The 25,684-nt window shown below is 37.5% G+C and overlaps 1 protein-coding gene and 1 pseudogene across 1 annotated transcript in view; one reads left to right on the forward strand and one right to left on the reverse strand.

Moving 5' to 3' along the window:
• Nucleotides 1-23,797, forward strand: part of CFLAR (CASP8 and FADD like apoptosis regulator) — a 43,647-nt gene extending 19,850 nt beyond the window's left edge. Inside the window, exons 6-10 of the mRNA XM_044670639.1 lie at nucleotides 1,945-2,002; nucleotides 4,487-4,536; nucleotides 5,400-5,478; nucleotides 19,009-19,528; nucleotides 21,241-23,797. Of these exons, the coding sequence (XP_044526574.1) occupies nucleotides 1,945-2,002; nucleotides 4,487-4,536; nucleotides 5,400-5,478; nucleotides 19,009-19,528; nucleotides 21,241-21,379 (846 nt within the window). The 3' untranslated portion in view covers nucleotides 21,380-23,797. The remainder of the gene's footprint in view (nucleotides 1-1,944; nucleotides 2,003-4,486; nucleotides 4,537-5,399; nucleotides 5,479-19,008; nucleotides 19,529-21,240) is intronic.
• Nucleotides 15,939-17,663, reverse strand: LOC123239195 (annotated as a pseudogene).
• Nucleotides 23,798-25,684: the final 1,887 nt, after the last annotated feature.

Genomic DNA, 25,684 nt, shown 5'->3' on the forward strand with positions numbered 1-25,684 from the left:
GTTTTTTAAGAAGAATTTATTGAGAAGGGAGTGAGGGAGGTGATACGATTTCAGTGATTTTCTTTGTGTGTGTGTGTGTGTGTGTGTGTATAAAATGCTTCCAAGTATTAGCTAATTTACAAAGGGCTTTTCTTTTGTTTTTTGTTGTTAGTTATCAGGGAGGATTTTATGCTGGCAGATAGTTTAACCCCCCCAATCCACCCTCTCTAGTTAATCTTTTACCCTCAGAAGTTCTTTTTTCATTTATACTTTTATATTTTAATATCTTTAATATTTATGTTTATATATAATAAGCAATATTATAAATTACATAATTCATATATAAATAAAAAATAAAGCCAAAACCAAAATAAATAAATAAGATAAAAATATTTGCTATGTTTAATAATAATAAAAATAACTTTTTAATTTATACTTTTATACCACTCTTAGGTTTGGAGGGAGAATTAAGATCAAAGTGCAGTTTGGCTAAATAGTAAACTCTTTTGTAAAAATACTTTGAATAAAAACATTAACTACTATTTATTTTTGAATACACACTTCTTTTATTTTTAGTGATTTGGAATATTTTTATATGGTTTTGGTAGTTTGTATTTCTTCTTTTGAAAACCACTCCTTACTTGGTAAGAGTTTAAAAATAATAAAAATTAATGCTATTTCTGTGGCTCAGTGAATATAGTGCTAGACTTGGAGTCAGGAACACTCAACATTCTCTGAATTTGAATCTGGTCTCAGATACTTATTAGTCTTGTGATCATGGGCATCACTAAGCCCTATTTGCCGCAGTTTCCTCATCTGTAAAATGAGCTGTAGAAGGAAATGGCAAACTAGTTTCTTTGCCAAGAAAACCTCAAATGAGGTCACAAAGAATTAGGCATGACTGTAACAAGTGAACAGTAATAGAATCTATCTCTCTGTCTGTGTGTCTGTCTATCTATCTCTTTGACTGCCAAGTTGTGGTATCACTGGGTCAAGAGGTAGGCGGAGTTTGTAACTTTCTGGTTGTTGCATTAACCACTATTCTAATTAACATATAGAGCTAATAGCTCAGTGGATAGAGAGTCAAAAGTAGAGACAGGAAGTCCTGGGTTCAAATATGATCTCAGACTTCTAGGCAAGTCACTTAATTCCACTTTTCTAGCCCTTAACACTCTTCTTCTTTGGAATGGACACTTGATATTGATTCTAAGACAGAAGGGTTTAAAAAAAAAGTTGTATGGTATAACTTAAAGGATCTTAAGTGGGGTGAACTATCCCAGAGAACCCCCAAAGAGTGAGTCATTCAAGCCTGGGTTGCTGCTTTTATACCACATTCTTAACAGAACCCCATTTAAGATCCTTTAAGTTACAATGGTTAGTTGTTTCTACCCTCACTCCCACCATCCCAGTCTAGCATGGTACCCGAGACACAAGGGCCTTAATAAATGCTTTTTGACTGATTGATCATTCCTTTTTAGGCTCTCATTACCTCTCACTTCGACTATTACAATAGCTACTACCTGGCCTTTGTACTTCTAATCTGCTACCTTTTCAATCCATCCTTTCTTCTCCAGCCCAAGTAATCTTCCTAATGCAAAAATTGGATCATATTATGCTTCTTTTTAGGATTAATCCTTAGGAACTTTCCATTATCTAGTAATCGAAATAGTTGCTTATCTCGATATGTGCTGCACATTCTCTTTATCATAATTATTTATTTACTTAGTAGACCATAAATCTGCCCAGTGCTATCGCACTTTAATGTATTAGTCTCTGTTTTTTTTTCATTTTTGTACCCCTATGGCCTTATGGATGCTTAGTAAAGGTCTCGGCTTGCATTGTGGGACTTCTCTTTATGTATGGCTTCCCCTAGGGTAGTAGTTCTGTTGTATTGTATTGGCATGTAGTAGGATGAGTAAAGTGACTGAGAACAAAATGTAATATGATCCTGTTTTTTCTTTTAAGCTCAAGAATGGGATAAAAAAGGAAGAAAGACCAACCTTTGGACAATGTGGAATTTCAAGTAAGCCCATCTTTCCTTCACTCTAAAATAAACTTTAGGTACTTACTGTTGGTATTGCCCAAGTCATTCATTTTCCCCAACTGTGTGTTCTATCCTAATCAGAGACAGGGGTCTCTTTAAAGCAAGAGAGCTTATAACTAGCAGACTGATCGTGATCTTCATGAATTCTTCATCTAGGGCATGATAGAATTATTTGAATTATTTATATCAATTTAAGTAACAACCAGAATAATCCATTAGCTTCATCACTTTTGTTGTATTGTATGTTTTTATAAAGTGAGAGTTGACAAAAATATGATCTGGGACTATCACCCTAGTGGGCTGGTCATAGTCAATAACATGGTCTGCCTACCAAACATTGATTTAGTTCATTGATCCAAAGGAAGTAGATCACCATTATATTGATTTAATATAAGTGGAAAGAGCCCAGGATTTGGAATCAGAAGATTTGAAATGAGTTCAAATCTAGGCTCTTCCACTTACTACCAGTGTAGCCTTGGTCAAGTCCCATAACTCCTGTGGATTTTAGTTTCCTCATCCCTAAAATGAGGGACTTAAACTGGATAGGACAGCTGAGATCCCTTCCAATTATTAGATGCTATCATTCTATGAACCATGCCTCATCTCTCCAGAAAAAATTTCTCTTTCTTTTCCTCCCTCCCCCAAACCCCAACCAAGAAGCTCTCCCTTCTATAGGGAAGTAGAGAAAAAGAAGAAAGGAGATCTTCTGGAAAAGAGGATGCAGGGGAGGGAGGAAGAGGAGGAATTTTTTTTTCTTTAAATAACCCTTTTCTGTCTTAGAATCAATACTGAGTATTGGCTCCAAGGCATAAGAGTGGTAAGGGCTAGGCAATGGGGGTTAAGTGACTTGTCCAAGGTCACACAGCTAGGAAGTATCTGAGGCCAGATTTGAACCTAAGACCTCCCATCTTTAGGCCTGGCTCTCAATCCACTAAGCCACCCAGCTGCCCCCTTAAAAAAATTTTTTTTTAATTTAATTTTTTGGGGAAATTTTTTTTAAGAGAGGAGTCATGGTTTATAGAATAATATAGAGGGCACATTAATAAATCACATATGATATATCACACACATATACTCATATGTATATATACTCATACATAGCTATGCATACATAATGAAAGCCTAATATGACATAGCCTACAAAATAAGTATGACCCTCTCTATTTTCCACCATTATCAAAATTATAAAGGGGTTCTACCCTAGCAGAAGAATCACATAAACCCCAGAAATATAATTCAAGAAATTTAGCAATCTCACTGACTTGCATATGATATTAAATATTTGTGGCTGTACCGTATCATGCCTAAAATAGGTATAATTCAATTATTAAAGATGCATTATGGTACAATAGAGAGAAAGGCACTGAATTCAGAATCTAGATCTGGCTGGTTTCACCATTAACTAGCACTGCTGTTATAGGTAAAACACTTAACCTGTTCCAAGAAAGGAAGTTCAAAAGGGAACAGAAACCATCCGGGCAGTTTTCTTACCACCTTGTTAAATGAAGAAAAAAAAAGAAAGAAAGAAACCTGTCTACGTCTTGTTTTTTTCCTTTGTCTCCAAAATAAGAGTTCTGCCCTAGATTTCAGACTCACATATCGCTGACATTTGATGATTCTATATAGATGATCCTTCTTGACAATATCCAGGATTTCCCTAACAGCTGTGGAGAAGAAAAATGTGCATCAGACATGGAAGTTGCAGAGAGGGAAAAGAGAGATGGATAGGAAATTTGCCTTGCTTTATTTAGCTATGAGATTGGCATTTATTTCCTCTTTGGTTCTCTTACAAGGGGCCATCTATTGGCATTTCCTTCTGAGATTTGGATTTCTTAACATAGATATGTACTAACTTAACTCTGACTTCAGAGTAACCAAACATATTTAATTTAAAGAGAATTTATGAAGTGCCTACTATGTGTAAGACACAGCTGGGGATACAGAGACAAAAATGAAAAAAAGTGGCCTACCTGAAAAGAGCTTTTCTTTACTGGAAAAGCAAAAAACAAAGAAGCATTGAAATAGATACAGAGAAAAACAGGATGTAACCTTTGGGAATTTTGGCTTCATGTGAAAAGGTTCTATATTCCTTTTGCTTTAATAGTAATAATAATCATATTTTTATAGCAGCTGAAGGTTTCTGAAAAACACTTTCCTCTCACCAGCCTTTTAGTTGGGTAGTTAGACAAATAGTAGACAAAATCCCCTTAGTAAAAAGGGGATAATGATATTTGTCTAATAAGACTTAATAATAATGATGATGACGATAATGATGATTGATGACAATACTTTACTAAGCTAAGGAAATGGAGGCTCAGAAAGCTAAAATAACTAAAGTGATAGTCACACAGCTTTCCAGGGTCAGAGGTAGGATTGGAACCTGGGCCTTTCCTAGCTACAGATCTAATAGTCTTTTCTCTTACCTTCTCACATAACTATATTAACACCTTTCTTTTCTCTCAGCTGAACCAGTTAAACTATCCATTCAGGAATCCAGAAAATCCTTGCCTCAGGTCAGTGATCTGATTTTATTTTCTTCTCTCCCTTTTAAGAAAAAATACTGAATTCTTGACATGCTTCTAAGTTCATTTGTTCTTTGTTAAGGAGGGTAGTAAAATGAGATAAAGAGTACTCAGCTGCCTAATGTTATTTTTGGTTATTTTGGTTAATATTTCTCTTGAGAGAAGGGGACGTTAGCCTTCAGAAAGAGCATAATGTATGATTATTTTGGGGGAAAAATGAGCTTGGGTAACACAGAAAAGTCAAAATCACCTTTATCTCTTCTCAACTAAGTGCCCATATTGCCACTCATTGGAAAGTAGGAGTGGGTAGAGTCCTGATTCAGTTTTTGTTGGGGTGTGTTGTCAGCTCTACTTCTTGAGGAAATGCTTCTCTAAGAGTTACTGCCAGAAGCCAAGAGGAGCTTCCCTCCTTTCTTTGGAGAAGGGACTAATTTACATAAATCCTAAGAGAATCCCTTATGGCTGCAGGTCAGTAAATGCAGCCTCTCCTTTCTGTCTGGTTCAGAAGATCTCTGGGGATTAAAAGATAACCTAGTGTCAAAAGTACTTGAACAGAGGTGAGATAGTAGCTAAAAATGGTTTTGGAAAACTTAAAACAGAAATAGATTCCCTGTCTTGTAATTATTTCTCTTAACAGAAATAGGATCAGTGGAAAATATCAACATATTCCTCCAGCCTTCTGATTGGCTAATCTATATCAAAGTTTACAGAGAGATTATTAGAATTATTATAGAAAAGTTTTTAAGGGAAAGCAAGTGAGAGGAAACAGGGCATGTGATTATTTGACTGAGCCTGAAAGGGGCAGAGTAATATTCAGAATCTTTCTTAGTCTATTTTTTCCTCTTTCCTAACAGATGGCTGATGACATATACAGGCTAAGGAGCCAACCATTGGGCATCTGTTTAATAATTGATTGCATTGGCAATGATGCAGGTATGTATTGGCCTTGTGGATTAATTGGCTTCCTCCAATTAAATAGGACTCCTCACACTTTTATCCCTTTTTAAAAAGTTATTTTTATTGTCACACAAAACATACTTCCATATTGTTCATTGTTGTAAGAGCACACTCATACATAACCAAAACCCCAAAATAAAACCATAAATACACTGATATGAAAGACAATTCCAACAATTCCAACTTCTCTGGTGCTGGAGAGCATTCCCTGTCAATGTCTTTCAGGATTGTCCCAGATCATTGCATTGCTGAGAGTAGCCAAGTTTTCACAGATAATCATCATCCAATATTGCTGTTATTGTGTACAGTGTTCTCCCACTTCTGTTTATTTCCCTCTGCATCAGTTCTTGCAGATCTTTCCAGCTTTTTCTGAAATCATCTTGCTTATCATTTCTTATAGCACAATAGTATTCCATCACCAACATGTACCACAATTTGTTCAGCCATTCCTTGGTTACTGGAGATCCCCTAAATTTCTAATTCTTTGCCACTACAAAAAAGAACATCTATAAATATTTTTTGTACATTTGGTCTTTTCTCTTTTTTTATTATCTCTTTGGGATATAGACTCAGTAGTGGTATTACCCAGATCAAAGGGTATGCAATTTTATAGCCCTTTGGGCATAGTTCCAAATTGCCCTCTAGAATGATTGGATGAGTACACAACTCCACCAACAATGTATTAGCTAATTTTGCCACATCTCCAACATTTACCACTTTCCTTTACTGCCTTATTGGCCAATCTGTTAGGTGTGAGGTGGTACCTCAATGATGTTTTAATTTACATTGATTTTTTCATATGATTATTGATGGTTTTGATTTCTTCATCTGAAAATTGCTTGTTCATATCCTTTAACCATTTGTCAATTGGGACATGGTCAAGCTTTTATCCAATGCTGCTTAACCACTTTTCAGTTGTAGTAAACTTAAACAAAACTGTAGCATGGGCCATAGCACTGGGAGATTGTTGAGCTTTTTCTTCTTTAGTGAATTTGAAACAAGTTGAAATGATTTATGTTTCAGGAGGAGTTTCATAAAAAAATATGACTTCATGGAGGTAAGAGGCTTATTAACTTGGAAATAACACAGAAATACCAAAGTAGTCAGAAAAACCAAGTCTTTAATCAGGAAAGGGATAAGTCCAATATTTGGCCCTTTACTCAGAGTCTGGAGCTAAAACTTTCACAGGGTCTACACCCTGGAACTTTGGGAACATTAGCCCTGGGGGTGACACTGCACTACATGATGACTCTAAGGAGCCATTAAAGTGGGAAGCTTAAATACTTTTCTTGGGGAATATGGGGACTGAGGATGAGAGGGGTAGTTGATTGGCTTTACAATAGTAACAAAAGAAAATGAGAAGTCCCAGACAGGAATAACAGTGAGGGGCCTGATGTTTTGCTATAGACACAAAAAGGGGGAAGATCTAGCTAAGGACTGGGCTGCTTAGGTAAAGGACTTTGGCCTATTGGGGAGAAACCATTGGGGCAAAAGAGATACTTAATACCTGATGGGATTAACCATCCCCACTTAAACTACTTTAAGGTCTGTTGTTACTCTGAGACTCCTGAAGTTGGGTTTTCCTTCAGGGAGAAACTCTCATGTGTCAAGGTCAAACTTGAGGCTTTCACTTTCAAGCTAACTAAACTGGGAGTCATAGAATCTTACTAGGCTACAAGTTAGGGAGCTTCTAGATTTCACGCTGACAGGCTGTAAGATATTGAATCATTACTCAGTGAAATATTTTCTGGAGGTATTCCAGGAGCGGAGTGAGATATCTGCCTAGGATCCATTGGATGCAATCTAGCTAAGGATGATGGTCTTTTTGATCTTTTGACACTATATTTGGGATTTCATAGTTTTAATTTCATATTGGCCAATTATATTTGCATTTGGATTGGTTCTTCAGTTAGAATTATATGTGTGACTCAAATAGCATCATTGCTGATTCAACCAAAGAAAGGGAACTAGTCCAAAAAAGGAGACAAAAGTATGTATTTATTCTTTATTTAGAGAAAGGGAGGAACTGGCCATTCTATGTCTTAGAGTCCTCTAAACCCTGGACATATATTCCTTGGGTATTTGAGAACTATTTTTCAGAACCAGTTAAACTTATCCTGGTAAGTTTCCAGAAAAGAATCTTCAGAAGAGGTTAAAAGAATCAGGCAGTCTTAGATTAAGTGCCTTTTCCCCTCCAGGTGTCCTATTTTTTTCTTTTAGCTCAGGGAAATGTGACCATACAAAGACTTTCATTTTCCCTCACCTTCCTTCTCTCTTCTCCTCCCTTATTTCCCCTCTCCCCCTCTCTTCCCTTCTCTTCTCATTTCTCCTTTCCCCTCTCTTCTCTCTTCTTGAACTCTCTTCTCTTTTCAAGAGAGATAAAAGATGTGAATAATATTGTCCTGCCCTCACCCAGAGTGTTAGTAGGACCTTGTTTTCTCTATGGCATCATCTTGAACATAGATGAAACATTGTACAGATTGCTTTCCAGAGAACACAGCCTCTCAGAGAATCCCAGAGACTCAATACTTGCCCTTTGTAAGAATGCATAATCCCAGATGCTCACTAGCTGAACATTTTGTTCTTTGTAGATATCTTCATTCTTGGCTTATCTGATCTGAATTCCAAAGTTATTACTCAAGGTCTTTCCATAGCTCTATTAGGCAAATAGCCCTCCTATACAAAATATCTCTTAATATTTGTGTGTAAATATGCAACCTACTTGGTATGCAGTAAATATTTGAATTTGTTGGATGAATGGATCTCCATGAGAAGAATTTTTATAGGGGTCATATCTATTCAGAAACTTTGTGGTGTGGTGGCTTAAAGGGCCATCCTGGGAGACCAGAAGACTTAGTTTTGTGTCTGGTCTGACACATACTGGCTCTGTGACCCCAGGTAAACTTAACCTATCTAAGCCCGGAGAGTCAATCCCAAAAAATGAGTCTGAAACCAGCAATGCAAAATACAAAGGGACTTTATTGTCTAGCTTAAGGCTAGGGACTTAGGCTGACAATTCAGACATGGACCCTGAGCTGTGGGGGAGCTGAGTATTTAAGGATGAGCAGGCAGGGGGTGGGGCGCCAGGATCTTGGGGAACAGGATGTCTGCAAGGTTGAAGTTCCTGTAGATAGGAAGGATGTCTGCAAGGGGAGTTCCTGCAGATAAGAAGGATGTCTGCAAGGGGAGTTCCTGCAGATAAGGCTGTTTTATCATGTAAGGGTTAGGCTCTGGAGACCAAAGGTCTCCAAGCCCGTTTCACTATAGTGTCATACAGAGGTCTGGATTAATTATGACTCTCTCTAGGTTCCACACTATATGCCCAATAAAATCACTGATCCAATTTATGGCTATATCTATTTGTGAATGGAGACAGATGCTTAAAGAACTATGGTCTATATTTCCCTCATACCCCTCAGGTTTGTAGATTTTTAAAAAGTAAAAAAAAAATTTTAACAGTTTGCCCACAGTAATAGCAGACATCCTATTTACTTATCTAACTAACCACTCCTCAGTCTCCCTTACTCTATCCTCCTCTAGATCATGCCCTCTAATTGTAGTTGACTCTCAAGTTTCTATCCTGGAGCCTCTTCTCTTCTCCTTCTATACTATTTCAGTTGGAGATCTCATTAGCTCCCATGGATTTAATTATAACCTCTATGCTGATGATTCTCAAATCTATGTTTCCTGCCCCAAACTCTTGAGCTGACCTCCAATCCCATATCTCCAGCTGCTTTAACAACTAAATGTCCAGAAGATTCTCCTACTTATTAAGACATCTGAAAGTCAATATGTCCAAAACAAAACTCATTATTATCTCCCTGACACCCATTAAGGTAGAGAGCAACACAATCCTCCTAGTCCCTCTGATTCAAAACCTAGGAGTCATCTTGGATTTATTATCTCTCACCCGACTCCCCTCAGATCCTATCTATTGCCAAGGTCTGCTGATTTCACCTTTGCCACATTTCTTTGAATACATGGCCCTTCTCTCCTCTAATACTGCCACCATTTTAGTGGCCTATCGTTCAATCCTAGACTATTGAAATATCCTCTTGGTAAGTCTACCCACCTTAAAATTCTCTCCCCACTCCAATTCAGCTTCCATCCAACTCCTAAACTGATTTTCCTAAAGTGCAGATTCAATTATATCAGGTCCCAATTCAAGAAATTTCACTGGCTTCTAGTTGCTTCTAGGAACAAATACAAAATGCATTGTTTGGAAATCAAAACCCTCTAAAACTAGCCACCTCCTATCTTTCCAGTCTTCTTTCATTTTATTCCCACCACATATTTTTTGATCTAGTGACACTGGCTTCCTGACTGTTTCACCTAGAAGAATCTCCATCCCTTATCTCTGGACATTCTGTTTGGTGTCCCCCATGCCTGTAACACTCTTCCTCCTCAGCTCAGACTACTGACCTTCAACAGGAAGCCTCCCCCCATCTCTTAGTTCTAGTGCCTTCCCTCTGTTAATTATTTCCTTTTCTGTATATAGATTCCTTTCTCTGTATTTGCATGTTGCCTCCTCCATTAGATTGTAAGCTCCTTGAGGGGAGGGACTGTCTTTTTTTCTCTTTTTGTATCGCTAGTGCTTAGGTGCCTGGCACATACTAGGTCCTTAATAAGTATTGTTTGACTACTTATGTCAAAGAACTAGATATTTGGGATGAGGTGGTAGGAAACACTGTGTCACAGGTGATTATCTCTGGAGGTTGGTCTGAAGCTCAAAATCTTTCAGCTTCCTGTGTAAAAGATGATAGTTGTAGGTTTAGAAGAATGGCTTTCCTTTTCATTTCTTTCTAGCCCTTCTAAAAAAACCTTGCAAAATAAAAATTCAAAATATGCTTGCTTTTTACCTGGACTTAGCTTCAGATTTGCCAATTTTTTTTTTAACTCTTACTTTCCATCTTAGAATCAATACTATGTATTGGTTTCAAGGCAGAAGAGCAGTAAGGGTGAGACGATGGGGGTTAAGTGACTTGCCCAGGGTCACACAGCTAAGAAGTGACTAAGGCTAAGTTTGAACCCAGTTCCTCCTGTCTCTGGCTGTCAATCCATTAGCTGCCCCCTGCCAATTGGTTTTTTTTTTTTTTTTTTTTTTTTTTTTTTTTTTTTTTTTAGTTTAAACCCTTAACTTCTGTGTATTGACTTATAGGTGGAAGAGTTGGTAAGGGTAGGCAATGGGGGTCAAGTGACTTGCCCAAGGTCACACAGCTGGGAAGTGTCTGAGGCCGCTGCCAATTGGTTTTTAAAACCTTCCATGTAAGAGACACTTGCATAAGCAGAGCTTTCTCCACCAATATCCCATCAGAACTCATGAGAAGCTAAAAATAGTAGAGAAGTCTTGTGAGCTATCTGGCTTGAGCCCAGCTGCACAGCCTTCATTATTATTTCTTATTTCCCTTAATAGTGCAGAGAGACAGGCTGAATCAGTAACACTTACCTAGCCCCACATTTGAAGATGCCACCTCAACCCCAGAGCATGCGGCAGTAGTCTTGGCCTCTGCGTTTTTGTCTAGATTGAGAAGCTGAAAATGAAATTTGGTATTTTTGAGGTCTGGATCCCTGAGATGGAACAGATGAAAGGACAGAGCCCTTCAAAAAAAAAGAGAGAGAGAGAACTTTTTCAGTGTATTAGGTTCTATTTTTAAAAATTTTATTGAAGGCTTCTGGGTTTTAAAAAATTCTTTAATAGGCAAGGAGGTTATTTCTTGTATGCAAAATGCTATCCCTACCATGAGTATCTTGTTCTAAGACTTCCTCACTTCATTATCACACCTTCTTATTACTAAGGGTTTTTTTTTTTTTAAACCCTAACCTTCTATCTTAGAATCCATACTAAGTTTCTGTTCTAAGGTAGGAGAGTGGTACAGGCTAGACAATGGAGATTAAATGACTTGCCCAGGGCCAGACAGCTAGGAAATGTCTGAGGTCAAATTGAACTTAAAACCTCCTGGTTTTTTAAGGTCTCCAGTTTTGGCTTTCAATCCACTGAATCACCTGGTCTAGATGTATGTTCTCCTTCACCACTGAACAAAGAAAAAGAGTTAAGCAAAACCAACTGAAACAAATGCAGTATCACATTTAATATTTCATACAAGTAGTCCCCAACCTCTCTACCAACAATGGAGAAGTGTGTTGTGTCAGTGGATTGTCGATTTAGGGATGGAAAGGAACTTAAGAGGCCATTTTGTGCAACCCTCACATTTCATAAATGAAAAAGGATGGTGCTTACAGAAGTTTAGGGCCTCACCCCTGGTCTCTCACAGCTGGAATTTGGACCCAGATCCTCTCACTCTAGGTCCTCTTTCACTGTCTCCTGCTGCCCTTCATATGTTCTTTAGGGCCATCACTTGAGTTGAGCCACCTCCATTGTCTGGGCTCGGGCAGAGGGAGGTGAGTATGCCACATGTGGCATGAATGATTCCTGTTTGCTTTGTGGTACTTGAATTTGGAAACATACCCCAAATAGATGAGGTGCTGTGTAATTTGAATCTGTTACCCTAAAAACTATGATCCCCATCAAAACAACGATTCCCAGCACCTTACTCACTTCCTGTCTGGTGTAGATAGGATATAAATTGGACATAGACAGGATATAAATTGGGTGGAGTTTGATGTCTCCCTCTCTTTCCTTCTTGTCCTGGCTTTGGTGGAGTGGGGATTTTTGAGCAGGTAGAAAAACTTAGTCATGTGATTCTATTTTGTCAGATAATAAACTTTATAAAAATAATACTTGAAGTATTGCACACTAATTTAAATCTTACATTTAGTGTCTGAAAAAAAGATATCAATGATTTCAAGTGGTTTGTCCTTCTAGAATTTGCCTTGTTACATTTTAAAAAAGAATAAATGTTTTATTGATACTTTTTTTAAACCTTACTTTCCATCTTAGAATCAATATTATGTATTAGTTCTAAGAAGAGTGGTAAGGGCTAAGTGATGGTGGTCAAGTAACTTCCCTAGGGTTACTCTAAAAAGTGTCAAGCTAGATTTGACCCTAGGACTTGCTGTCTCCAGGCCTGGCTCTCTATCCACTGAACAACCTAGCTGTTCTTTGTTGATATTAAAAAAAAAAAAAAAAAAAAAAAAAAAAGGCCCACTTCTCAGTGACTCTTCTTTCCCTTATCCCTAGTAGCTAAGAGTTAGGGGATTTAGGTGGTAAAGTAGACAGAGTTCCTGGATACAGAAAGACTCTTTTTCATGAGTTCAAGTCTAGCTTCAGACACTTACTAGCCATGTAACCCTAGGCAAATCACTAAGCCTCATTTCCCTCAGTTTCCTCAACTGTAAAATGAATTGGAGAAGAAAATGGCAAACCATTCTAGTGTTTTTGTCAAGAAAATCCTAAATTGGGTCATGAACAGTTAGGCAAGATGGAAAATACCTGAACAACAATAACTAATTCTCTTGAAAGAAAAAAGTTAAGCAAAACAAATCAATATATTGGCCCCATCTGCCTTCCTCTCTGGTATCATAATTGGCCACTCTTTTAGAGTCTTCTAATGTTATCTTCTCATTGTGGTCATGGCATAGCTGGTCTTGGTTCTGCTTACTTCACTGTGTCATTTCTTTCAAGTTTTCTCATGTTTCTCTGAATTCTTCATAGTCATTTCTCAATAGCTTAATTAAATTTATTTCAATTATATAACACGATTTGTTCAATCATTAGCATTAATTTTCTCATATTCTTATTTTATGTGGTTTTAAAATTAATATTCAATATCTCCAAAGTATAGTATTTATAAAGATTTATTAATATTTAACTAGAGAGCTAGAGAACCCAGGGAATGTTCAACATTCAATTCATGTGGAAGACAGAGGGTGTGGCAGAGTGAACCCAAACTATATATAGACTGTGAAATGATGCACATATATGAAAGGCAAAAGGAATTGTGGGTAATTCAGAAAGCAATTTTGGGCAATGCAGTTCCAGGGGTTCAAGATTTTCCAACTATACAATTTATATTATATTAGTTATATGGAAATTAAATAAAATAGAAAATTCAAGGTATAGTCTCAGGTCACTAAACTATCTAATAGCTTTCTTTATTAGTTTGTAAAAAGAATTCCTTTGGGTGTAGCTGGGTGATGACTAGGTGAGGATAGAGAGCCAGGCCTGGAGATGGTAGGTCCTGGGTTCAAATTTGACTTCAGACACTTCTTAGTTAGTTGACTCTGGGCAAGTCACTTAACCCCAGTTATCTAGCCCTCACTGCTCTTCTGCCTTAGAACTGATACTTGATGTAGATTCCAAGATGAGTAAGGGTTTTAAAAAAAAAAAGCTAATGGGAACAAACTTGGAAAGTTATGAATTTATCTTTTTCATCAGTGATGCCCTTGTTCATCCTGTGTATATAGTTTACAGTTTCATTTTGATCATAAAAAATTAACAGAGATAATTGAGTTATCCTATTGAAGGACATAGATAAAGAAAATTGGGAGAGGAGGCATTTTATCAATAGTTTAAAAAAAAAGGTCATGAGCCAGTTTGAGATAAACTGCCCCCATAATTACTCTCATAAAATTCAGGGGAGAATATCTTGCTTCGGTGTGAGCCTTGCCCTCTCTATCATTTGAATTCATAGATGTCAGCCCCTTTTTACAGCTGATCAAACTGTAGCCTGGGGGTATTATGACTTACTCATGGTCATATAGCTAGTAAGTTAGAGAAGCAAGACTTTCCTGATTCTCAGACCAGCACTCTTTTCATTACACTCAAGTGCTTCTTTCTAAGTGACATGAATTGTAGTTTTTGGACTTGGTGGGTAGAGCCAGGTCTAGAGTCAAGAAAACCCAAGTTCAAATCTGGCCTCAGACACTTATCACCTGTATGACCCATGGCAAATCACATAATCCTGCTTGCCTCACTTTCCTCATCTGTAAAATGAGCTGGAAAAGTAAATGGTGAACAACTCCAGTATCTTTGTCAAGAAAATCCCAAAAGGGATCATGAAGAGACTGAAAAGACTGAGTAGCAAACAACTTCCTGACTCCAGGCCCAGCACTGTGCATCTCCTACCTGCCCCCTTGATGGCAGATACCCAGCTGTAGAGGGGGAAATACTTGGCAGTAATATAGAGAAGCTTCCATTTTGGCCATTTTCATTTTGAACAGAACTCTTCATAGGCCAATTACTGACATCTTTATTTTCCCTTTTGGAAAATGGCTCTAATACTTCTAGGTACTTTCTTATTCTCTGGCCAGGATCAAGCGGATTATTTGTTATCTGCAAAATACTATCAGTACACTTCTTATTTTGTCCTTGGGCATACTTCCTTCCTTCTGACTTAGTTACCACATCCTCTTATAATTAGGTTTTAAAGATATTTCAGGCTTCCTTTGTGCTCCAGATTAAAATTAAACCCAGTGATTTAATTACTTTTTTTTTTTTTTTTAATTTTAGGTTTCTTCACTAAAGTATTTCTTGCCCCATGGTTCTCCCTGCTCTAGGCTTTGATAAAAGTCCAAAGAACTCTGTACTTTGAACTTCTTTAGGGAAGCTATAATTGGTTCATATGCAACTGTATCAGCATTTACTAAGAATGTACTGTGTATTTAGCCACTGAGATTGCCAAGAGAGACATAATAAAAGCCCTGCTCTCCAGGAGCTTAACATTAAGTGGAGGAATTGAGAGCTTTTGAGAATGTCCTAGGAGAGAAGATGGCCACATTCAGTGATATGTTACCAGTGATGAGTTTGTAGCAAGGGTAGGGAGGGAATAATAATACTAATAATAAAATCAGTAACATATTTATATAGCGTTTACTATGTATCAGGCATTCTGCTAAGTGCTTTACAATTATTATCTCATTTGATCCTCATAATAATCCCAGGAGGTAGGTGCTATTACTATCCCCATTTTACAGATGAGAAAACAGGCAAATGGAAGTTAAATGGCTTGCCCAGGTCACCCAGTTGGTAAGTATCTGAGGCCAGATTTGAACTCAAGTCTTCATGATTATAGGCCTGGTGTTTCCACCATGCCACTTGACTGCTCTCCAAAATCAGTTGAATAGCCATAGACATCATTAGCTAGCTTGGCTATATTGACTTCATCTATGTAAAATTCTCACTTAAGCTAGGTTTTAGTTTTCTAGATCTTGATTTATCCGGGCATATTCTTCAGGGCTGACACCTTCTGCTTCCTCTTTTGGCACTTGCCCATTTTCTGGATGATAAGCCAGGGAAGGAAAGACTCAAATTGGTCAATTTTACTGTTATTTAGCATCTAGTAGAAAGCTTGGTTGAGAAAAAGATTGAAAGCATTGTCTAAAATGAACTGTGAGACTTTGGGTTATTCTTGGTCCTCATTTTCTCTTAGTTATTTACCATCACCTTGGATAAATAAACCAAATAGCTCCTGATTTATTTCAGCCAATAGAAACACTTTTCTTTTTTTTGAATGTTTTACTTCTTATTATCCTTTATTTATTTATTGAGAAACACTTTTCCAGACAATTTACAATTGGATATTTCAAATAAAACCAATTCCCGATAAAACCAAAACAAAATACTGTCAGAAAAGCTTTTTTAGAAGAGAAAAATTAAATTAAATTAAATTAAAGGTTAGTAGGGTCCAGGCTACACACAAGAAACCTGTGAAATTTGAGGGTCGGCTCAAGGTGCAGGGGTAGCAATAGAGGGTCTAGGAGATAAATTTTGCTCAGCAGAGGGCACCCCCACTCGCTGAGGCATAGTAGGGAGCTCTCAAGAAACCTGGATATTACTGGCTGGAGTTAGGTGTTGAAGAGCCCAGCATGCCTGGATTGATGAATGATGTTTGGTACTCCTTGGAAGCCTTGACATCTTCCACCTTGTTGCCATCGGGGATTGGGTCTCATCTGGGCTATTTGATTGGGAGCATAATAAGGAGGTCTATTCTGAGCCTATGGCACTGCTGGCATGAAACAGCCCCCAGGAGTTGGCTGAAACTGATTGATGATAGTGTTGGCAGGTAGGGCTCTCATTCCTGCAATACACTGCATATATTGATTGGTTAGGTGGGCTTTCCTTTCTTCTTTCCTCTGTGCAAGTGCAACATACAGGGGCTTTGAGTCCACAATGCGTCCATTCATTTCTGTCACTGCTTTGGTCTTCATCAGGTGAAGAGAAGCAGACAAAGCCAAAGCCTTTACTTCTCCCATCCTTGAGCCTCACGTTGGCACTGGTAATTGATCCAAAAGGAGAAAATTCCTTCCTTAATTTTTCATCATCAATGGTGTTGTTTAAAATTCAGGGAAGTGTCTAGCAGACACCTATGGACATGTGAGAGACTTTGAAACTACATTTCCCATGATTCCTCATGGCAAACAGGAAGTATGATGATGTAAGAGAGGGGTTAAATCTCCTGGGTGAGGAGGAAGTCGCTCTCTTAGCTAGGAGGCACGGGCTATACGAAAGGTAAATATGGCTGAGGCAATATGAATTCTTACAGGCACGTGGTCTAATGGTTCTATCCCTATCAGCATGGCTTTAATTAAACTACTAATTTCTATATTTATATCAGTCTTTATCATTTTTAATCGTAACAATTATGGCAACCAGAAGTTTGGAATTCGAATTCTCAATTTTCCAGACAGCCTAAAGAGAGCCATGCCTGTTTTTTGACCGTCTTGCTCATCTTTTTTGGGCAATTTAAAAAAAAAGGAAAGTGGTTGAGAAGCATGTCATTCATCTTCTCGAAGGCCCTATCTGCAGCATCCTGGGTCTCAAAGTGCACAAATACGTAGCCTTTAGAACTATTTTCATCATATACCACCTTGCGGGACAAGATGTTCCCAAATGCTGAAAAGGTGTCATAAAGTGCTTTGTTGTCTATGCACTTATCCAGGTTTTTAAAGAAAACATTGCCAACTTCTGATTTCCTCAATGAGGGATCCCATTGAGACCACATGATACAAATTGGTTTGCCTTTAATTACATCAAAGTTCATGGCATCCAGGGCACGTTCCATATCAGCAGGCTGCTGAAAGTTGACATAGGCCTACCTCAGGGAGCATCTGGTAATCATTTCCCTAGTGACCTGGATGGACAGCCTAGTCCAGTGGGGCTGAACATCTCATATAGCATGGCTTTGGTGCCCCCTGAGTGCAAGTCACCGACATATAGGGAGGCTATGGGGTAACTGCTGGCAGCATTGTTCATCTCCTCACCCCCCAATGCCCTGAGCCCCACCAGGAGGAACTCTTTTGAGCTTGGATACAGAAGACAGGCATGCAGGGGGCCAGACCCTCAGGTGGGTAGGAGGAGCTGGGCAAAGGTCTCTTTTCTCAAGCCAAGTGCCTTCAATGCTTACTTGGAGCTTGAGTTTTTTAAAATTAAATTAAATTTTTTTGGGGGGGGAGTTTGGAGGTGGGAGGCCAGGGTGCACTAAGCTAAGGGGAAGAAGGGGAGAGATAGATAGATAGATAGATAGATAGATAGATAGAGAGAGAGAGAGAGAGAGAGAGAGTGAAACACGTTTCCATAGTTTCCTGACCAGCCTTTCTGCTAGGTGCCAACTGACAATGGAAATGACCCGATTTAACTAGGAATAGTTGAAGATGAGTTTCCCTCACTCCAGCTTGGCACTCTATCCAATGTGCCACCTTGGTGCCTCTCTATAATAATATATTAATATTAATATATCCTTTTTTCCCTTCTTTCTCAGAAGAAACTGAGAAGTAGTGACATTGTCCTAAAGAGAAAACAGGAACTTAGTGGACAACCCAAAGGGACTTTGAAAGATATTGGAATTCTAAGGGGCAGCTAGGTAGTATAGTGGATAGAGCACTAGTCCTGGGATTGAGAGAACCTGGATGCAAATCTAGCCTCCAACACTTCCTCAGACAGAACCAGGCAGAAAAGAGTGTTATAAATAGACACATAACTAGTGTCTGAGACAAGTGACCCTGGGCAAGTCACTTAACCCCAATTTCCTAGCACTCTTCTGCCTTGGAACTAATATATAGTATTGATTCTAAGACTTAAGGGAAGGGTTTATAATAAACAAACAAATATATATATATATATATATACATATACACTTTTTTTAAAAAGGGTATATTATAAAAAAGAAGTTTAGCATTCAGCCTAAATGGGATTGAGACAAATAACCGGAATGGGGTTAGTTGTTTCATCTCTTATTTAGTTTCTTGCTTTAACTGAAATAAGAAACCAAATGGGAGTCAGTCGGCTTTGACAGAGGGGATCTATCTCCCTCTAGTGGTCACTTTTAGTAACAACAGGAATCTCCCACTCTTGGGACTTGTAGGGAAGTGGTAGAAAAAGGAGAACCAGGCAGAAAAGAGTCTTCTCGATAGACCCAGACGAGCTGTGGGTGTTCCTTTCTTGCCTGCCCATTCTCTCACAGCCCCTCATTGCCCAACAACTGCCTTTGACATCCCTACTCTAAAAATCCCAATACCATTGGAGAAACATTAGAAAATCTACAGATTTCCTACCAGGTTTCTCTTTGCAAATCCTCTCAAATGGGTATGTCCTGCTTTTCTTTTTTCCAGAGACACTTAGGGCCACATTCACTTCCCTGGGGTTTGAGGTGCAGTGTCACCAGTGCCTGCGAGCAGAAGAAATCCACAAGACCCTTTGTCAAGTTGCCTGTCTCACCTCGCATCAGGACTATGACATTTTTGTGTGTATTGTGATCAGTCGAGGTAACTCGGAGGGGATTTTTGGAGTAAACCACCAGACTTACTCAGTGTTCCCTCTGCATCAGATAAAGAAGTTTTTCACTGGGGATGCTTGCCCTTTGCTCTCGGGGAAACCCAAACTCTTTTTTATTCAGAACTATATAACAGCAGAAGACCAGCAAGAACCAAATAATCTCTTGGAGGTGGATGGAGGTGGCAGCAAAGCAGGAAATACTCTTTGGCAGAGATCTGTAAGATCAGCTGTGCCTCAAGAAGCCGACATCTTTTGGAGTGTGTGCACCGTGAATGTGTCTGTGCTGGAGAAATCCCCCAATTCATCATCTTTCTACCTGCGTTCCCTGTCGCAGCTCCTACGTCGACCTGAGGAGAGGTGAGCGGCACTGACCACCTCAATAGACCTCTGCGTGGATCAGAAAATGTTGTGGCATTTATGCGGGGTTATTCTGGATTAAAAAGAGAACTCTTTTTCTTTGAACACTAAACATAACAGCAGCTTAAAACCCAGTAGTTTAGCAGCAATGCAATGACCCAGGACAATTCTGAGGGACTTATGAGAAAGAATGCTATCCATATTCATAGGAAGAACTGGGGGAGGAGAAATACAGAAGAAAAACAACTGCTTAAACACATGGGCTGATGGGGATATCATTGGGGATGTAGATGCTAAAAAATCACCCTCATGCAACTATCAATAATATGATCAGTGATACATATAAAACCCAGTGGAATTGCAAATCAGCTACAGGGAGGGGGGTGGTTTGGGGGAAGAGGGAAAGAACATGAATCATGTAACCATGGAAAAATATCCTACATAAAACAAAAACAAAACAAAAAACCCAGTAGTTTCTGGGTTTTAAGATAGATAAGGTCAAACTAGGTATGTGATTTAGATATAAAGGGTGATATTAAAAATAAATTAGGGGAACATAGAATAGTTTACCTGTCAGATCTATGGAGAAGGGAAGAATTTATAACCAAACAAGAGGTAGAGAACATTACAAGATGTAAAATGAATAATTTTGATTATATTAAATTAAAAAGGTTTTGTACAAATGAAACCAATGCAACCAAGATTAGAAGGGAAGCGATAAACTAGGAAAAAATTTTTATAACAAATTTCTCTCACAAGTCTTATTTTTCAGTATATAAAGAACTAAATAAAATTTATAAGAATACAAGTCATTTTCCAGTTGATAAATGGTCAAAGTATATAAATAATCAGTTTTCAAATGAAGAAATCAAAGGTATCAATAATCATATGAAAAAATTCTCTAAATCCCTCTTGATTAGAGAGATGCTAATTAAAACAACTCTGAAGCACCACCTCACACCTATCCAATTGGCTAATATGACAGTAAAGGAAAATGATAAATGTTGGCAGGGATATGACAAAATTGGGACACTAATGCATTGCTGATAGAGCTTTGAACTTATCCATCCATCCTGGAGGGCAGTTTGGAATTATGCCAAAAGGGCTATAAAATAATACATACCTTTTGATCCAGTAATACCATTTCTAGGTTTATATCTGAGAGAGATCAAAAAAGAGGGGGAAAGGACTTATTTGTGCAAAAATATTTATAGTTGCTCTTTTTGTGGTGGCAAGGAATGGGAAATTGAAAAGAGATGTCCCTCAATTGGGGAATGACTGAACAAATTGTGTATATAATGGTGATAGAATACTATTGTGCTAATAAGGAATGATGAACAGAATGGTTTCAGAAAGAGCTGGAAAGACCTTCATGGACTGATGCAGAGTAAAATAAGCAGAACCAGGAAATTATACACAGTAACAGCAATATTGTAGAATGATCAACTGTGATAGACTTACCTTTTATCGGCAATGCAATGATCCAGAGCATTTCAGAGGGACTTATGGTAGAGAATGCTATCTACTTCCAGAGAAAGAATGGTTAGAGTCAGTTGAAAGCATATGAAATTTTGATTGTTTATTTGGATTTATATTTTTGGGTTTTGGTTTTATAAGATTACTCACTTACAAAAATGAACAATATGGAAATTTTTTAAAAAAAGGCATTTTCCTTGCTAGGCATTCATTTTTCTCTCTTCTTCCTTTTTCAGAAGATGCTCGCTTTTGAGTCTCCACACTGATCTCAACAACAAAATCTTTGACTGGAACAGCAGAGTGAATCCTGAAGAGCAGTACTCTATCCTGTTAGAACATACCTTGAGGAAGAAAATTGTTCTTTCCTATAGATGAGACAAAAAAAAGTTTCACATGATATTAACAGATGGGACCACAGTCCCTAATGCATAGTTTTCTTCTGTGCCTTGAATGTGTTTATGTAGTGTGGTTGCTGTGGGATGAGGTCTTGGTCCTCGGAGATGTTCCCCATTGAAATGATGAGAATGGGATTTTTGAATCCTGAGTAGTGTTCAATCATCCTTGACCAGAGAACCAAGGAATAAGTGATACAGATATTAAGTTTGGTCTCTTAGTCTGCATTTGCTTATCCATTGATCTGGGAAATTATGGTATTATATTGTATTGTTAGTAAGGGATGACTTTTCTTTCCTTCTTGGAAATGAAAGTAGTCTAATGTCCTAAAACCACCATTTCTAATTATTTTTGTCTTTTTTTCTAAGGAAAGTACCACTTAATTAAGGGCTTGCTGATGTGCTTTCAGGATATATCTATAGCTCATATCTTTGTGTAATGGTTGCAAAACTACCTTCAGAAGGAGTCCGAGAAGGATCTTCTGACCTGGCAGCCTTTGTACTATCTCACTGAGCTCAATGGAGCTGAACTGATAATTGTGTTCTTATTTCCTTTTATCCACACAAATATAATCTCAAGATTATATAACATACTGACCTCTCTTTAGGCACTTTTGGGAACCTAAAACACAGGTTATACATAATACCTTTTAAAAAAGTATACATAACTTATCAAGATAGTTACAAGTGGTATACCTTTTAATATTTATTTATGTCCTCATTTACTTTTATGTAAAGTCTTCTTGACTATCATATATTTTTAAACATAAAAGTATGTAATTTTCCATGACTAAATTTGTATTAAGTATCTGCTCTATGCCTCTCACTGCAGAAGTATAGAACAGAGTAGACTCTGAAAACATGTAATTAGTTCTAAATAATGGTATTTGGGGTGGAGGGAGAGAGAATTACAAGATGATGTTGAGAATGAAATGCAAAACTGTAGTAATTTGCAAAGAAGTTTATTAAATTATCCAGTAGAGGAGGAGAGCTGAAAAAAAGAGTGGCCCAATTCCTTCGAATGTCTGAAAGTTACACATTACAGTGAGCAAAAACTCCTCACATTCCACGCATCAGTCTTCAGATCTGCGTGAGTTTCTAGTTAGTATAGCCTATTCCTGAGTTAAGTATTAAACAAATCTGATCTCTAAGCATCAGACCTGGCTTTCTTAGCCCTTTTGGGCTCAGATCAAACAATGCAATCAAGTTTTCTCACAGTGGAAAATTTGGGTTTGATGTAAGTGGGAAAAATAAATTCCCCAACAATTATCATTCTCTTCAAATGGAAAGTGGAAAGGAATGGGTTCCCCCTCACTAATGGTCTTCAAGTGATGGCTTGGGTATATTGTGAAAGGATTAATTTTCATTTGTGATTTGGACTAATGATCTCTGTATTTCTTGGGAATCAACTCCAAGAAACCTCTATTCCTTTTCCTTTCCACTCTGCATCACTTCCTCATCTGTTCTTGCTGTGAGCATAATTTTTACAAGCTTTGCTCATTCATTACAAATTCAAGTAAGTACTATCAACTTCTTGGTCTTATAATTCAGAAGAAATTTCTATAAAACAAGTATGATTTTATCATGTCTTTTAATTTTCCTTTAATTAAGTGACTTTAAATTTGAGCACTTTAATGGAAGTATTTCAAGAATAATATACATTTACATGTTCGTATATATCAACATCAAAAAAACTTATCTAAGTCAATAATATGTTGGAAAAAAATCTTGACATATTTTATAGATTTGATTGTGTGTTTGGTTTTTGTTATACTTCTTTTTTTCCCCCAATGATGAAATGTGATATATATTATAGAGAAGAGATAGATTTAGGGTACAGAATGAAAAATATAATTCTGTATGCAGCTATTTGGGGGATTTCTTTTGCTCAATTTATACATATTTGTTACAAGAAATTTCTTATCTTGTTTCAGGTCAGGTAGAAGAGAGAGGGAAAGAAAATAGATTTCTGCTGTGTTTGTTTTCTTTAAATAGTGAGAGGAAATTCTGCAGATAATGAATGGTGCATTTACTTTTGAGATGAGAGCACTATTATTATGGGAGTAATCTGGAAATGTAAATAAATGTTTTTTAAATAAAATATATGAATAAAAGTTCACTTTTTAAAAGAGAAGTCATTGTCTCTGAATCTTCTTTTCCTCATTTGTAAAATGAAGAGTCTATACTAGATGGTTTGTGAAGGTCTTTTCCATTGGTTTGTCACTTTAACACCATTTTGAACTCTGAAATCTTCAGGGCTCTCTTTTTTAATTTGTTCTTTATATAGTTCTAGGAAAAACTACTATGTGCAATTGTCACTTACTGTAAGATTACTTGATTTCAGACAAAACAATGTGTTTGAGGTGCATTTAGGAATCAAGGTTATAACTGTATTAATAAAATCTTATTACTATCATTTTAAATAGTATTGATCTCTTTGTTTTGCATTGCCTAAACGTCTCCCCATATCTCTTCCTCTGTCCTCCAACAGCTATCCTTTAAAAAAAATTTTTTGGGGGGGGGCAGCTGGGTAGCTCAGTGGATTGAGAGCCAGGCCTAGAGACGGGAGGTCCTAGGTTCAAATCTGGCCTCAGACACTTCCCAGCTGTGTCACCCTGGGCAAGTCATTTGACCCCCATTGCCCACCCTTACCACTCTTCCACCAAAGAGCCAATATACAGAAGTTAAGGGTTTAAAAAAAAAGCAAAAAAAAAAATTTTTTTTTAAGAAATAAGAGAAAGAGAAAAGAAATCAGCAAAACCAATTAAGATATTGGAAAAAATCTTAAAATATCTGCAATGTTACACATCCATGAACTCCTCAGCTCTGTAAAGAAGTTGGGGGGAAGTGTTTTCTCATATTTTTGCTTTGGGTTAATATCTTTTAATGACAAAATCTGTGTTATTGTGTTTGTAATAGGCATATCTGTGTCGATTTTTTAAAAATAATTTTTATTTTTTAGAAAAGTTATCATGGTTACATGATTCATGTTCTTACTTTCCCCTTCACCCCCCAACTTCCTCCCCCCATAGCCGATGCACATTTCCACTGGTTTTAACATGTATCATCCAGCAAGACTTATTTCCAAATTGTTGACAGTTGCATTGGTATGGTAGTTTTGAGTCTACATCCCCAATCATGTCTGCCTCAACCCACGTGTTCAAGCAGTTGCTTTTCTTCTGTATTTCTACTCCTGCAGTTCTTCCTCTGAATGTGGGTAGCATTCTTTTCCATAAATCCCTCAGAATTGTCTTGGGTCATTGCATTGCTGCTAGTATAGATGTCTATTACATTTTATTTTACCACAGTGTATCAGTCTCTGTGTACAGTGTTCTTCTGGCTCTGCTCCTTTCACTCTGCATCAATTCCTGGAAGTCTTTCCAGTGCACATGGAATTCCTCCAGTTTATTATTCCTTTGAGCACAATAGTATTCCATCACCAACAGATACCACAATTTGTTCAGCAATTCCCCAATTGAAGGGCATACCCTTGCTTTCCAGTTTTTTTGCCACCACAAAGAACGCAGCTATAAATATTTTTGTGCAAGTCTGTTTATCTATGATCTCTTTGGGGGTACAATCCCAGCAATGGTATGGCTGGATCAAAGAGCAGGCATTCTTTTATTGCTCTTTGGGCATAGTTCCAAATTGCCATCCACAATGGTTGGATCAGTTCACAACTCCACCAGCAGTGCATTAACGTCCCAATTTTGCCACATCCTCTCCAACGTTCATTACTCTCCCCTTCTCTCATTCTAGCCAATCTGCTAGGTGTGAGTTGATACCTTAGAGTTGTTTTCATTTGCATTTCTCTAATTATTAGAGATTTAGAACACTTTCTCATGTGCTTATTGATACTTTTGATTTCTTTATCTGAAAATTGCCTATTCATGTCCCTTGCCCATTTATATTGGGGAATGGCTTGATTTTTATACAATTGATTTAGCTCTTTGTATATTTGAATAATTAGACCTCTGTCAGAATTTTTCGTTATAAAGATTTTTTCCCAATTTTTTGTTTTCCTTCTGCTTTTGACTACATTGTTTTCATTTGTACAAAAGCTTTTTAATTTAGTATAATCAAAATCATTTATTTTAAATTTTGTAATTTTTTTCTAACTCTTGCTTGGTTTTAAAATCTTTTCTTTCCCAGAGATCTGACAAGTATACTATTCTGTGTTCACTTAATTTATTTATAGCTTCCCTCTTTATATTCAGGTCATTCACCCATTCTGAATTTATCTTGGTGTAGGGTGTGAGATGTTTGTCTAAACTTAATCTTTCCCATA

Source organism: Gracilinanus agilis, chromosome 3 (genome assembly GCF_016433145.1).
Source record: "Gracilinanus agilis isolate LMUSP501 chromosome 3, AgileGrace, whole genome shotgun sequence".
Taxonomy (NCBI): domain Eukaryota; kingdom Metazoa; phylum Chordata; class Mammalia; order Didelphimorphia; family Didelphidae; genus Gracilinanus; species Gracilinanus agilis.